Here is a 14,921-nt window from a genome sequence, read left to right as displayed (position 1 = left end):
GTTATTCCGAAGGTTCGTTATTCCGAAACACACAAATTCCCTATACCTAGACGTTCGTTAATAGGCGTTTGTTATCATAACTTATGAAAACTATTCAATTTACTCATTTTAGGCAGAGCGAGAAGCTCCTTTCACTTTGCCGTAATTCGTCTGAAATGTATACATGTATTCATTAAAAGCTTAAACGTGATTGCATCATTCTTGGAGCAATGAAAATTATTCTTATACCGCTAAGGGTTTACTGAAGGTATGTTTCAGGGGGCACACTGGAGAACGTAATGCACTAACACACTAGCCTACATACACTAAATTTACTCATACTGTATAGATAGTATTAGTGTTTTGGAGCATAAGTTTCGCATTTTCAGTTATGAAATTGACATTTGTTGTTGTTGTTGTTGTTGTTGTTGTTGTTGTTTTTTTTTTTTTTGGGGGGGGGGGACTCGTTTTGCCCCATCACAACATTTATTCATTTTTTTGAACTTTTGCTTTTAAAAAAAAACAACCCCGAAGTGACAGACCTGGTGCACACTTTAGACGAAACATTTGATTTGAATATCTGTCAATTTAAAAGTGTATTAAGTAGAAAGGACCGATCTCAGGGAGGGTATGGAAGGGGGTAGGCCTATATCCCCTAGCTCTCACGCGAGAGAGATTTTGTATTTTCAGAATTGAATTTCGGCCGACTTTTGGTGAAATATGTTGTATACAGTTTTCTATAAAAAAAAAAAATCAAGAAAATGTCCACATGTTACGAGGAGGAGCAAAATGATGTTTGTCCCCAATACTTTCATCTCCCTCCCCCCCCCCCTCCCATTGACGCCTCTGCATATGAGGGAGCTTTTGTAAGTAAAAGATCTGCTGCACACTCCTTGATGGTATTCGGAAACACGTCAATGCCAGAAGTAAAGTCTATCGAAAGGGACCCAGTGGTGGAGCTTTTGCATATTATTTATCATTGCAATTCAGCGATATAGGTGCATAGTTCTGGCGGTACTTGGACAATTTTCCATAAAGAAAGTTCGAGATTAATCTTGTCCTCATATCGAAAATTGATTGGGGACAAATGATTTGTCTGCCCCTCAACATTTTCACTGGGGAGGGGTAGATACCCCTTTGCACACCCCCCCCCCCATAGGATCGATGCCCCTGATCATCCCTGTATTTGTCCATAGTGTATCCTGACTGAGTCATCAGAGTCATCAGAGTTTGCTGAATGATTCAGAAAATAGAGGGTGGTTCAATTATGGCAGTACCGGTATTAAGTTTTTTTTTTTTTTTTTTTTCGTACATATTAAAATTTTCAGATGGTAAGGAGTTGTGCGCGTTATAGCATGTTAACATGATATTGCTTTTTTTCGCGAGCGAAGCGAACGAGCGCTTGAGAAAATTTTGTGTACATTTCCTCTGGAGGCGGGCGTAAGAACATTATGCAATATGCCAAAATTGGTACAATCCCATTTCTGCTTCTTCCATTTTTTTTCTCTGCAAATTTCAGGGATGATTGTACAGGCCACCCCCTCCATTTCGGGGGGGGGGGGGGTGCATCCCTCCCCCCATCCCCCTCCCTCCCGGGATTTACGACCATGGTTCATATTCGTCTTTTACAAAATGGAATAGAAGTATAACATGAAACGTGAGGGATCGATTACATTCGGTTCTCACGAAAGTTTTCTTCCCAATTAGACTTTTTGAGGATACCATAATTCGTATCAACTTCTAGTTCAAGGTGCTTGTACCACTGCGGTACCGAATTATTTTCACGCGGGAAACACGAAGCCGAACAAAGTCTAGCCAGAAGATGACGGACATAAAGGTGGTTCCGTTAGGTAAGCAGACGTGGTAACAGTCATTTTAGAGCATTTACATTAAGATAGGAGGGTCGGGACACTGCTCATGCTATACGAAAGTTATTGTTGACACTGGCGGTTTGCGTAGTCCCATGTGTATATTTTCACGTGTGAGGCTTATTCTCTGACTTACCTCCGAGTAGGCCTAGGCCTAGGTCTAGTGTTCTATACAATGTACGTAGAACACTACAGGCTTGGGTGACCCGCATGCCGCAGCCGCACCTCGTCATAGTTAATGTTTGTGCATATTTGAATCACATTTCGTCGCTGAAATTCTATGAAATCCCACTCACATACAGCCGTATTACAGGAACAATGCTGAAGATTCCAATGGAATCACAAGTTCACTGATCGATATCGAAAATTTGCAGCTATCGTCGCCAAACGCAAACGACTTGGAATAGTTGTGCGCTAAGGAAGCGAAGGGGCCCGCAACTCGTCCCCGGCGCTCCCATTTGTGATTATAGACAGAGCACATAAAAGATGACGTGATGCTCCCATAGACATACACGTAAAAGGTGTGTGCGTGCGGGTGACCGTGATGACTGATGTCTGATGATACTTAGAATCTATAAAGACACGTAGATCTAATGTTGTATTCCTCATAAAATTTCAGATTTTTGCGAAAAACTGTTCGGTTAATCGGTTTTCACCACAATTTGTGTGGTTGTGGTAGCCCTGGCCCTGTCAAGTTTCAAGTGTACTGAACATAGTCGCGGGCTTAAATTTTTGTTTAGCGCGCTTGTATCTAATATTATGTAGCAATTTTAGTTAAGCGGGGTGACCGGTGACGGTATTCGGGCCCCTGACGAGGTGCGGGCACCTCACTATACCGACCTTCTTTTCTTCTTCTTTTCCTCCCTCCGTTAATGTCGGAGATTGACGAGCGTGGATCGCAGAGAGGTGTTCAGAAATAGTCACCTTCCTGTTAGATAGGTGATATCAGGGGGCAGCAGAGTTGGAGAGATTGATGTCCAGTAGGTTAATATGGAGTTTGTAAGTGAAGGGAACCTAGCAGGATTTTGTCATAATATTGGCAGACTGTGCTGTGCAAGGTTAGGGTCTTCATATGGTTGTGGCGTATTAAACTGGAGTGCACTCTGGGTGCAATAGTCGTTGGAACTTGGATGGAGAGGGATAGTCCAGCAGGCACTTCCTGTTCTGTTTGATAGATTCTTGGTGGATTCCAGCGGTGTGACGGCAAGTACAATTGTAGCAACAAAAGTGTACTATGGTCTCATCTTCCTCTTTGCATATAAGGAGGCATTTTGGGTCCTCATCCTTCTTTATCTTGTGTAGTCTTGTTTGTAGCACTGGCAGGTACAGTATGTGGATGTATTAGGAGTTGAGCTCTTGCTGTCAGGGCCTAACAGATTATATCGTCGCCGGTCACACGAACCGACGAATCCCTCAGGTTTGCGTAAGAATGACAATTCGAGAATATCGCGTTTGAAGTTAACCCATTTTTGACTTATGGTTGCTACACTTTCATGTCTATGATTTCCAATTATTTTTGTAGTACATCAGACTTCAATTCTTGCTCTAACTTGTGAAGTTTTCATCGAATTGTATTGTTAACAAATAAGCGGGAAATCGTCAAAGAGCTGCATGCATGTATTTTCGGTCTGCAAAGAACGTTGTCATTTTCCATGTGTGTCCATATGTACATGTACATTGAGCGTTGTCACATTGTCAACGCATGTATTACATAGTACGCGCACTGTGCGCGCGGTCAATGAACTGTTGAATCTCAGAAACTACACGCAAGTCAATGCGCACTGATTCGTCGGTTCGGTGACCGCGCGTACTAGTACGCGCGGTCACCGAACCGTCGAATCGCCTGATTGTTTAACATATGCGTCTATGGGGAAAACAAATAATTTTCACAAATGGAATTACATACTTCTACAAAAGTGATAACTACGTAAAAATTACACCGAATTACACACTGAGAATTTCAGAAAATGTAGTATGGAATGTCTACTATCGAAATGAGTGAAAATCTCAAAATCGAAAATTTGACCCAAAATCGAGTGATTCGTCGGTTCGTGTGACCGGCAACGATATGAGATGGAGGGTTTAAGGGATAGAGTATCCTTGGGTTGTTGTGAGTCCTGCCCGTGTGTCCAAAATGCAAGTGAGGGTTTGATATTAAAGTTTAATTTTTCTGTTAGGTCCTTTTGTGTTGCTGTAGAGATTATATTTCTTATGAGGTGTTTCCATTGGGGGTATGGCATGAAATGGTTCATGAGGTCATTGAGCTATGGAAGGTTGTATTTTGATAGAGTGGTCTTCAGAGTAGAGATGAATGGGGTGTTGTAGCCCGACCAGACGCTGTTAATACGCTATGCGAATACAGCGTCTGACCAGCGAGCGGGCACCTTCAAAGTGGGGAACCACAACACAACTACAAAACTTATGAAAATTTATACGTTCTTTATAAACACTGTACACGTTACCAACTGTACCAAACGTTACTCACCTTAAGTGCATACTTGTATTACAGAAGGTTGGTAAGTCCATTGACAGCCCTCGTGATAAGTCCGTGGAACCAAAAAATGACACTTTCTGGCGGATTCCCTGACACCGTCGGGGTTCATCGTTGCAGAATTCAAAATGGCGCCTTGATCTCTGCGGAGATATCTTTTGCGTGCGTGCGATGCGCTGCTTGAGTATTGGTGTAGCAGCACAGTCGACAGCGCGACCTTTTGAAAGGGCATTCAGATCATGTTACCTACCTCCCGATCGGAATAGCCTGGCATGAAAGACGATGTACCGTTCGCTAACCGTTCACACATGCTGCATATAACCATCATTTTAGGTAAGTTTTTAAATTCAAATTTCAATGCTGATAGCATAGATATGAAGTCTCATTATTATTTTGTTTGTCAGATGAGGTTGAGGTGACAAAAAATGATCTGAAGTATCAAAATTCAAAGCGATCGCATGCGATCGTTGAACTCTCTTCGTGTTTGGAGCTCCGCTGGTACAGCCCTGTCACGCTACGTACGTACAGCGACTGGGCTGTGTATAGTTAGGGGTGTTGCAGCTTACTGCATGGAGAAAGGTACGCGCTCAAACCTTGTGTGGTCTGGGTTGAGGGTTTGGCCAAGCAGTAGGAGTTTTTCATGATCAATTCGTTGTGAGATTGGGTGTAGGCAGGTGAGGAGAAATACTTTCATCTGCCGCTGACAGGGGTAGACCAATGATCGGCTTGAAGAGGTGTGTTGGCGCTTGGTCGAGTTTTGCAATCATGGTTTTTGTTACCATGGTATGTGATATACATTGTATATATGGTCACTCCAGGAAGACAGGAAGTATTCCATAAGTGTGCGGATAGTGTTGGGATAAAGCCTAGAGTATGGGCTCCGACTCCAGAGAGGACTCCAGAGACCACGAGTCACATTCAGGTGTGTTTGAGCAGGGAGGTGGGTAGCCCGACCAGACGCCATGCGCTAGCATGGCATCTGACGGTCTGTGATACACCAATCTACTAAACCCCTCGAACACGGCCACACAACAACAAAACTGTTCCTGAAAATTCCTACATTGTTATCACAAATTTTAAGAATCACTCATGTGAATTGAGATGCTTGGACTATGAGCATGGTATATCAGTCCATAGTGAGCCCTCACACAACATACACTGAGCAAAAAGTCCAGTCTTACCCCGGAATGCTGTGATCATCGCTGGGCAATTCAGAATAAATCTTTCCCAGCTTCGAACAATACAAATATCGCTGCTAGAGTTTGTACGCCCGGGCGGTCAACAGCACCCCCTTTGCCCATCATTTTGCAGTGCTGTGCCGACATTTTGAATCATTTCTGCAATTTCTATGATTTCTGCGGCGTACAGGATTGAAAAAGGTGTCATTTTTGGTAAGTTGTGAAATATGTATGTCACTGTTGATAGCTGAAGACAGTAGCTAAATAGGTAAAGTTTTCATCTTATGTAGTCTGAGTAACAAATATGGTGCAGTAAATTCAAAATAGAATCGGCGCCCCAGAATTATAAGATTACGTAGCGTCCAGCGGTACAGCCCTTTCGCGACTTACACTTGTGTACAGCGACAGGGCTGTGTATAGTTAGGAGGTGAGAAGTGAGTTGTGAGTGCAGCGAGAGCTGCCTGTGTGAACTGTGTTTCTTATTAAAAGGGATGGTATAGTATTAGTTGAGGGGCTCTAGTGACACGTGTTCTTTCGCACCTGTTTGTCAAATGATCTCCAAACATGCACAAACACACTCTAGCTGTCAGTGGTCTTCTTGGTTGGTGGTTGTGTGTGGATCTTCCGTCGGGGTACTACGGTGGTGAGGGCGTGGGTGACATGTTTGAGTTCCTTGTGTAGATGTTCTGGTCACTGAGTTGGTAGGCTCGTCTGATAAGGGTGTTGTGCACTGATTGTCGAACGGATGGATGGTGGTGGGAGTGGTAGTGGAGGTAGCGGTCAGTGTGTGTGGGCTTGCGGTAAACTTGGTTGGATGGGAAGCTGGAAGGAGTCTTCTTGACACGGACATCTAGGAAGGGGATTGAGCTGTCTTGTTCTATCTCCATGGTGAACTGGATGCTGGGGTGCTGTTGGTTGAGGTTGTTTTCACATGCACAAATAAAATCTGTTTGTTGCTATGTTTTGCAGTGTCTCCCTGTGCCACAGTATGGTTTGTGAAATATTTCTCAAGAATGTTTTCTATATATATGTTATTATCTTTGATTTTTTTTGCTGTGATATTTTTCTATGGTCTTATTTTTGAAAGAAAATTTCCAGTTTGTAGGGCAGATACCAACCCTTCATCAGCTTTCAATGCTAATTTGAATAAGAAATGAAATTTGAGGAAAGCAACTAACATCAAAACTGCGTACAAGAAGTCTGATAGCCAGGATTGCTCCATCAAGAGAACCACTGTGTTGTCAGTGTTCAAACACATACCATGATATATTCATGATAATGACAGAACCTGAGCTCTGTGCATATTTGTACACGATGTAACAATGGAGAACCAGTTTATGCTAAAGCCTTCACCAACTTGTTTACCTTTGGGAGCAGTGATTTGAAAAATATTCAAGATATCGCATTTAATGCATATGTGTAGGATAGTTGTATCACAAAACATTGTACCATATAAAATTTTCGTTATAAAGCGTAAAATATAAGGAGATATCAGTATTTTTCTCAAGTTTATATAATTTGGTTTTGTGTGATGATGTCACCTCTGCAATTAACGTGGTGGCACGACGTGAAGACGATCTTAGATTCCAACATTTGAGAGCTCGCACCCAGAGGCTGGCAAACTCTGCTATTTACATGTTCCCGATATTATGGGACAGCCTGCCATTATCTCTACGTAATGATCTTATTCTTACCAGTTTTTGTTCATCGAATGGCAAAACCAACTTCGCTCCTGTGTTCTATCTTTTGAATATGTATAACCTGCTCTGTTGTGAAAGTTCTTCGTCTGTATGGAGCAGTGCCTTACCACCATAGTAACGGTCAAGTTTCACACACACACACACACACACACACACACACACACACACACAAAATCATGCACCGTTGTGGCTCGAACTGCTGTCTTAATCTTATTTTTGTTCTAGCAGTTTACCAAGAATTTGCCATGTGTGACTGTTACGATTACTATGAGTGGATGTGCAGGACATTTGTTGTTGTTGTTTTGTTTTTGTCAATATCCCATTATAGTTGTTGTGTGTATGGCAAATTTGCGTATGTGTTTGAATCCAGAGCATTTTTGTGTAGCTGAGAGTTTGGGCTATCGTGAGTGTGTCCTTCATTTTTTCATACGATGTCGGGATTACGTTAAAAAGCTTGTTTGAAATTAAAGCTTATCTTTGATGTATTGAGATGTTTCTTTCTTTCTGCAACTTTCTTTGCAATAACTCAAGAAAAACAGCCTTTATCACCCCAAAATTTTGCACATGTTTAGTCTATGTTACGTACATTATTTTATAAGATAACAACCATTTGATCGGACACCATCTTGGGTATGTAAATTAGGGTCAAAGGTCATAAATGTTTCATCCTGTATTTTAGTGAATACATGTCCTATCTCTCCCATATTTTGCACACGCAAGACCATGCTACAATAATCTTTTCACAAGATAACCACTTTTTTGCTCAGATGCCATTATGTCTGCGCATAGTTGGGTCAATGGTGAAATATATTTCATTCTGTATCTTCGTTATGACGTGTTATTTCTATGGGAGTGCAGTTTTTCTGCAAATGAAAATTGATATGACTACGCACTAGCTCACTTCTGCTTCAATGAATTTCTCCCAGATTTTAATATGTTGTAGCTGTGACTTTGGGCTATCGTGAATATACCCTTCCTTTTTTAAACGATGTCGGGATTATGTAAAAAACTTGGTTGACTTTAAAGCTTATCTGTAATGTACTGAGATGTTTTTATCTTTCTGCAACTTTCTTTGCAATAACTCAAGAAAAACAGCCCCTATCACCCCCAAATTTTGCACATGTTTAGTTCATGTCACGTACATTATTTTATAAGATAACAACTATTGATCGGACATCATTTTGGGTATGTTAATTAGGGTCAAAGGTCATAAATGTTTCATTCTGTATCTTAGTGAATCCATGTCTTATTTCTCCCATATTTTGCACACGCAAAGACTATGTTATAAGAATCTTTTCACAAGATAACCACTTTTTGCTCAGATGCCACCATGTCTGTGCAAAGTTGGGTCAATGGTCAAATATACATGTACTTCATTCTGTATCTTCGTTACGACGTGTTATCTCTATGGGAGTGCAGTTTTTCTGCAAATGAAAATTGACATGATTATCTTTTTCGAGCACTAGCTCATTTATGCTTCAATGAATTTCTCTCAGATTTTAATATGTTGTAGCTGAGATCTTGGACTATCGTGAATGTACCCTTCGTTTTTTTCATACGATGTCGGGATTACGTTAAAAAAATTGGTTGAATTTAAAGCTTATCTGCAATGTATTGAGATGTTTCTTTCTTTCTGCAACTTTCTTTGCAATAACTCAAGAAAAACAGCTTTTATCACCATTAAATTTTGCACATGCTTAGTTCATGTCACATACATTATTTCATAAAATAACAACTTTTTGATCAGACACCATTTTGGGTATGTCAATTAGGGTCAAAGGTTATAAATGTTTCATTCTGTATCTTAGTGAATACATGTCCTATCTCTTCCATATGTTTTACATTGATATAGCTGATTCTGGGTACATGCACTGGTCGGGGAGGAAGGTCTCGAGCCTCGGTGATTAAGTTTGCCTTTTCCTCCCCTGGCAACCAGCAGCATGCACCTGGAACCACCACAATTTTTATATCATGTATTTACGATTTTCTGTTTGTATTTTATATCAGCTTGTATTGTACATTGTATATTGAATTGCCGAATAAATAATAATAATAATAATAATAAACCATAACTGTAGATGGTTCAGTCTGGAAACATTTTTAACATATAACTATTGTTCACATTTTGTTTATTTAACAATACTTACATCGATTCAATTATACTGATTCAAATTTTTATATTGGTTGTTCCTATCCCTAATTCACATTTTAGAACTATTTTGAAGCACTGATGCTGGATATTTGTTTCACCAGCAAATGGTAAATTATGCCTTTAATGTAGAAATGTATGTACTGTTTGCAGGGGCTGGGCAAGATGTAGGTCGCAGCTGCATCCTGTTGACGATTGGAAGCAAGAACATCATGCTGGACTGTGGCATGCACATGGGTTTCAATGATGAGGTACAAATGTACTGAGAGCATTAGACAAGATCATGCTATAGACCTCCCAACCGTTTTGAATTGTGGGGAAAGAATATGAATTTTGGTCATTCTCGAGTCATATATATCAATAGGAGTTTTTTATTTTTTTTTGATATTTTTACTACACACTCCTATGGGAACTGCTCTTTCTTTCCTACTTTTGAGCCAGATCATCCCTAGTTTTCAGTAAGAAAGGTTAGGAGGTCTGATGTTACAATGTATGGCTGATCTGCCAAGTCTACCTTTGTCTGCGGTAATCTCATTGAAAAATAAAAAAATATCTCTAGATGATGAAGAAGAAGTATTGAAGTATCCTTGATTTTGGAATTAGTTTTGCCTAGTGAATTGCAAGTAAAGCACTTCAGTATCTCCATGAAAGCATTGTGGAATCTCAGCTGATTTTGAGCTTATGTGTAAATGTTGGCAGCTCTGCTATCATATATAGGCCAGGCACATGTTGACAGCCCCTAACTCCTCCCAGAAGATTGATTCATGTGTAAACGCAATGCTAATTCAGTCCTGTAGCCTTCAAACTATCTACCAAAAAGCTCATTGTTCCAAATATTAAGAGATCTATGAATGATTTTCTCAGAGTATAACATAGTTTGCACAAGAAGGATGCTTGTGCTTGACAATGTTTGTAAGTGCTAGAATTATGTTGTATCTGTATGACACTGATTATGGTTGATATTTTAAAACCTGGACACAGAGGCGGTTTCCAGATTTCTCCTACATCAACAGGAATGGAAGGCTGACAGATCACCTGGATGCAGTCATTATCAGGTGAGATACCAGAGAGTGTCGTTTAGGCCAGGCACTATGCATTCAAAACAGGCAATATTATTGTATATTACATGGGTTAGTCAAATACCAGTTAATGATTTGTTAAACACAGTCACGTAATGGAGGCACATTCGTTATGTTCTTTCCATGGGAGAACATTCTTTGTTATGTTCTCCCATGGGAAAACATTTTCACATAACAAATGACAGAAGGCCTAGACTGCGTGCGCACAGTGAATTTGGCTCTGCGCGAGCGATCGAGTACATTGTGCTGGTGGTTGACGTTGACATATTTGACGTATTTGACTAACCCATATAATATAACAGATGATAACTTTCCTTCCTATAACTATCCTTGCAGCACGTAGATACATTGGACTATTCTGTGGTAATGTATCAAATACTAAACTAACTTATTCTAAGATCATGTAATGTGAGGTGATAGAAATGGCAGCGATTTTATCAACTAATCACTTTCATCATTTCAGGGTTTTACAGTTCAATATAAAGGTGAATTCTTCAGCAAATTGCTTTTTCTTGAATATTCAATTACATGCATATCTAGGTTCGAAGGTTCGAATCCTGCTCGAGTATGTACGCCCATGATTTTTTATCATGGCTACTACGGAAACACTGGTCAATTCAGTGCTTATTTACGCATACTTGCCAACTAGTAAGATTTTATCAGATTCAGTAAGATTTTTTATGTTAAAAATAGCAAAATCAGATTTTCTGTCAGAGAAATCAGATTTTTAAAAAATATTTAGATATACCTTTCATGTGTATTTTCTGAAGATTTGACTGAAAGTAAGATTTTTAACTTCAGTTTGCATATAAAATAAGATTTTTGCAATCCACGAGTAAGATATTTCATCTTGAAATGTTGGCAGGTATGTTTACGTCGATGTAGGGCAATTTGTCAATCAGTTGCAATGAAAAACATCTTGACGGAAGAATTTCACTAATTTGAATAATAAAAGCAGTACCCGCTGCATGCTATAAGGATTAGAACCAACACTTGCTGTCGGGCGAAAGCTCGGTGGTCTAGTGGAGATAACGCTTGTCCGGTGATCAGGAGGTCGTAGGTTCGAATCCTGCTCAAGTATGTATGCCCATGATTTTTTATCATGGCTACTAAAAACACTGATCAATTCAGTGCTTATTTACGTCGATGTAGGGGAATTTGTCAATCAGTTGCAAGATGATAACTTTTGTTGTCGGGAACATGTACCAAACGCTCCACCCTCAGGGTTTGAAATGCTACTTCGGGAGACTATAAGTCCCTCGACTTCGTCGATCTCGGGACTTATAACCTCCCTCAATAGCATTTCAAACCCTTCGGGTGGAACATTCGGTATGTTCCCTCCCCCGCCAGTCATCATCTATATAATATTGCCATCATATTTTTGTGTGTTGGGAATAAAACCATAATAATGATTTGACAGATTATCATGATGCAATGTAGATGGCATATTTGCCGTGGAATGACTGGGAAAAGTGTACATGCAAGACCATTTCACATGCTTTTTCTTTTCTTTTTTTCCCCAATAATTTACCCTATTGTAGGTAACATACTGGATAGATGGATTGAGTATTAGGATACATGGGGCATACAATCCTTAGTTATTAAGAACTAGTCTTACATGTACTGTTATGCTTTTGTTGGTGATGTTGGACTTTTGCGTTGTGTGAAAAAAAACCTTGGCTGATTTTTGTTTTTTAATGAAGTTTCACACAAGAACATTCCAATGTCTTAAGCTTTCATCAGTCATAGTCCCTGCAAGTTTCCTTTGTCAGAATGTGTTGGTTTTGTGAAAATTGATCTATAAACAGAAAACGGGACAAATATGTGTTTAAGCAGCTAGACACAGAGGCAAGAATATATCTTCTATTGACTCATGAGTATCGAATGAAGGTGTTTCCCTGTTTCTTATCAGTCACTTCCATCTGGACCACTGTGGGGCCTTACCACACATGACAGAAATAGTTGGTTATGATGGACCTATCTACATGACACAACCTACCAAGGCCATCTGTCCTATACTCTTGGTAAGTTTAAAGTTTGTGATATTTTCCAGATTGCTCTCTAACTACACTGATTTACACTTACATTGTAGCTACTCATTTGGTCCACCATACTGAACTTCATTTTTCCAGTCCAAAGAGTCAAGGGTGGTTCATATAAATGTGAGATTTATAGAATCTGTGAGGCTGACCTTTAGCAGCAATTGTGCAGAAATGAATTCATGTCATTGTAAGGTGATGATATAAATACCACTTATGTTTATATATTGGTCAGTATTAAATCGTTGTGAAAAAAATCAAAACTTTGTTGTGATGGAGGAACAGTGCTGAAGTAGGCTTCTTCCATAATTGTCAAGATACGTAAAGCAGTCACAAGCAATTTTGTGCAGATTACAGTTTATCTATTTTGGGGCATTAGTGAAGTTGAATGTATGAGGGAAGATATGCGTGTAATTGAACATTCATTGTTAATATTGTTGAGGATATGAATGGGAAACCACAAATATATATCTAAGTTTATTTGCAGATAGTTAGCACTCAACCAAACACTGGAATGCTAATGTTACAAGAAAGAGCAATTTGCTGAAGAATTCACAGTTATATTGAACTGTAAAACCCTGAAATGATGAAAGTGATTAGTTGATGAAATTGCTGCTGTTTATATCACCTCACATTACATGATCTTAGAATAAGTTAGTTTAGTATTTGATACATAACCACAGAATAGTCCAATGTATCAACATGCTGCAAATGAGATACCTGACAATACACGGATATAGCATCAAACTAATAATGACTGTTGTTTTTTTTTGTGTGACTTGGTCCATGTCACTCTTTTAGGAGGACTACAGGAAAATCCAAGTTGAGCGGAAGGGTGAAACCAACTTCTTCACATCAGCTGTGAGTAAAAAGTTTTGGAGCATTCATTTTCAACAATTTCTTGACATTGCAGATTATATCATTATGTACTAATGCCTTGCTTGAGACACAAATCCCTAGGCATTCTTACAGCAGGGATCTAAAATTTGTTCATACAATTTGTATTTGTGGCCCATTACTTGGGGCACTCAATGAGAAAAAGTTATGCCAGCTCAGCTTATTTCAAAGATCACAGTTTGGCTCAGAACTTGTCCTCTGTGATTTTAGCTCCAGACTTGCACCTCCTGTTAGTCTCAAAACCAGTTGTGCTGGAATTTTAATACAGTCAAGGCATGCCTGCAATATCTATAATGAAGATGTAGAGTTGTGATGCCTATAGTTTATCTCTGACCTTGAGTAGTTTAATGTTTTCTTTGACTGTCCATTGCAATCTTTAAATACCAAAAGCTCATTGCATATACAGTATGTGTTACCAATATACTGTCAGGTGCAATGATTGTGGTACTTTTCAACAATTTAAGTAAAATCAAACAGAAAATATTTATGTGTCTCATCATTGTTTTTGTCTTGTCATTGATTGTGTCTCCAGATGATCAAAGACTGCATGAAGAAAGTTGTCGTTGTCAACCTTCATCAAATTATTCAGGTATTTAGCTGACTCTACTAATTTGTCAAGATTTTCACTTTAGGCAATTGTTTTCAATTTGTGTTATGAAGCATTTGTAATGTACAAAATTTCCTGGGTCCCCTAAGTTTGTTTGACTGTTTTTCAAGAAACGTTTTTTTTTTTCTTTATCAGAATAGTGATTTTCAATGCATTCAGTAGTGTGACACAATACTGCCAATTTCTCAGGGGGCTGAAAATGTAGACTATGTGATGGCGACTAGATTGTCCTACTAGTAGGATGTATACTGTAAAAGTGGAAATTTTAGCGGGAGTAATTTTACGCGCTGGGCCGATTGAGATGAATTTTGTGTGTCTTTGATTCTGTTGAGTCAGCCACATTGATTAGTTGAACATTATAACAAGCAAAAATATTTGAGTGCTTTTATTTCTGTGCTAGTATCTGGTCACATGAAATGCATGAAAATTTCCACTTTATGCAGTACTGGTACTATGATCAGTGCTTTGAAAGTGTGATTCTGCTTGTTTTTATTTTCCCGCATTGCAAAACATTTTCTGTAATGCTTCATGGTGAGGTAAGCAATAAGTGAATTCTGTCTTTGCAGTAAGAGATTAAAATTTCCTCAAACTATCTGTTTCCATCATAACTTTGCAAAAGCTTATGAAATACAAAGCTATCCCTTTTTTGGTCATGGCAATATGTCTGACACACACCTGTCATTTCACTGTTTGTTTAGGTTGATGAGGAGCTGGAGATTAAGGCATATTATGCTGGACATGTTCTTGGAGCAGCCATGTTTCATATCAAAGTTGGCCAGCAGTCTGTTGTCTACACGGTGAGTTCACTTTTCATCTAAAGCTCTGATTCAAGCCCAGTGTTGTAGAGTACTTCTCTAAGTTAAAGTTGTATGTTTCCTTTGTTTTGGGTAAACATGAAAACCCAGTAGCTTGCCAGAGTGTGTGCAAGGTCTTA

The 14,921-nt window shown here is 39.3% G+C and overlaps 1 protein-coding gene across 1 annotated transcript in view; it reads left to right on the top strand.

Annotated features, from left to right (window-relative positions):
• Positions 1-1,750: 1,750 nt before the first annotated feature.
• LOC140226261 (integrator complex subunit 11-like) overlaps positions 1,751-14,921 on the top strand; it is a 32,963-nt gene continuing 19,792 nt past the window's right edge. Inside the window, exons 1-7 of the mRNA XM_072306751.1 lie at positions 1,751-1,829; positions 9,519-9,616; positions 10,347-10,420; positions 12,357-12,468; positions 13,285-13,344; positions 13,913-13,969; positions 14,686-14,784. Coding sequence (XP_072162852.1) covers positions 1,802-1,829; positions 9,519-9,616; positions 10,347-10,420; positions 12,357-12,468; positions 13,285-13,344; positions 13,913-13,969; positions 14,686-14,784 — 528 coding nt within the window. The 5' untranslated portion in view covers positions 1,751-1,801. The remainder of the gene's footprint in view (positions 1,830-9,518; positions 9,617-10,346; positions 10,421-12,356; positions 12,469-13,284; positions 13,345-13,912; positions 13,970-14,685; positions 14,785-14,921) is intronic.

Source organism: Diadema setosum, chromosome 3 (assembly GCF_964275005.1).
Source record: "Diadema setosum chromosome 3, eeDiaSeto1, whole genome shotgun sequence".
NCBI lineage: Eukaryota > Metazoa > Echinodermata > Echinoidea > Diadematoida > Diadematidae > Diadema > Diadema setosum.
Note: the sequence above shows the minus strand (reverse complement) of the source record. Positions and strands in the feature narration are given on the sequence as shown.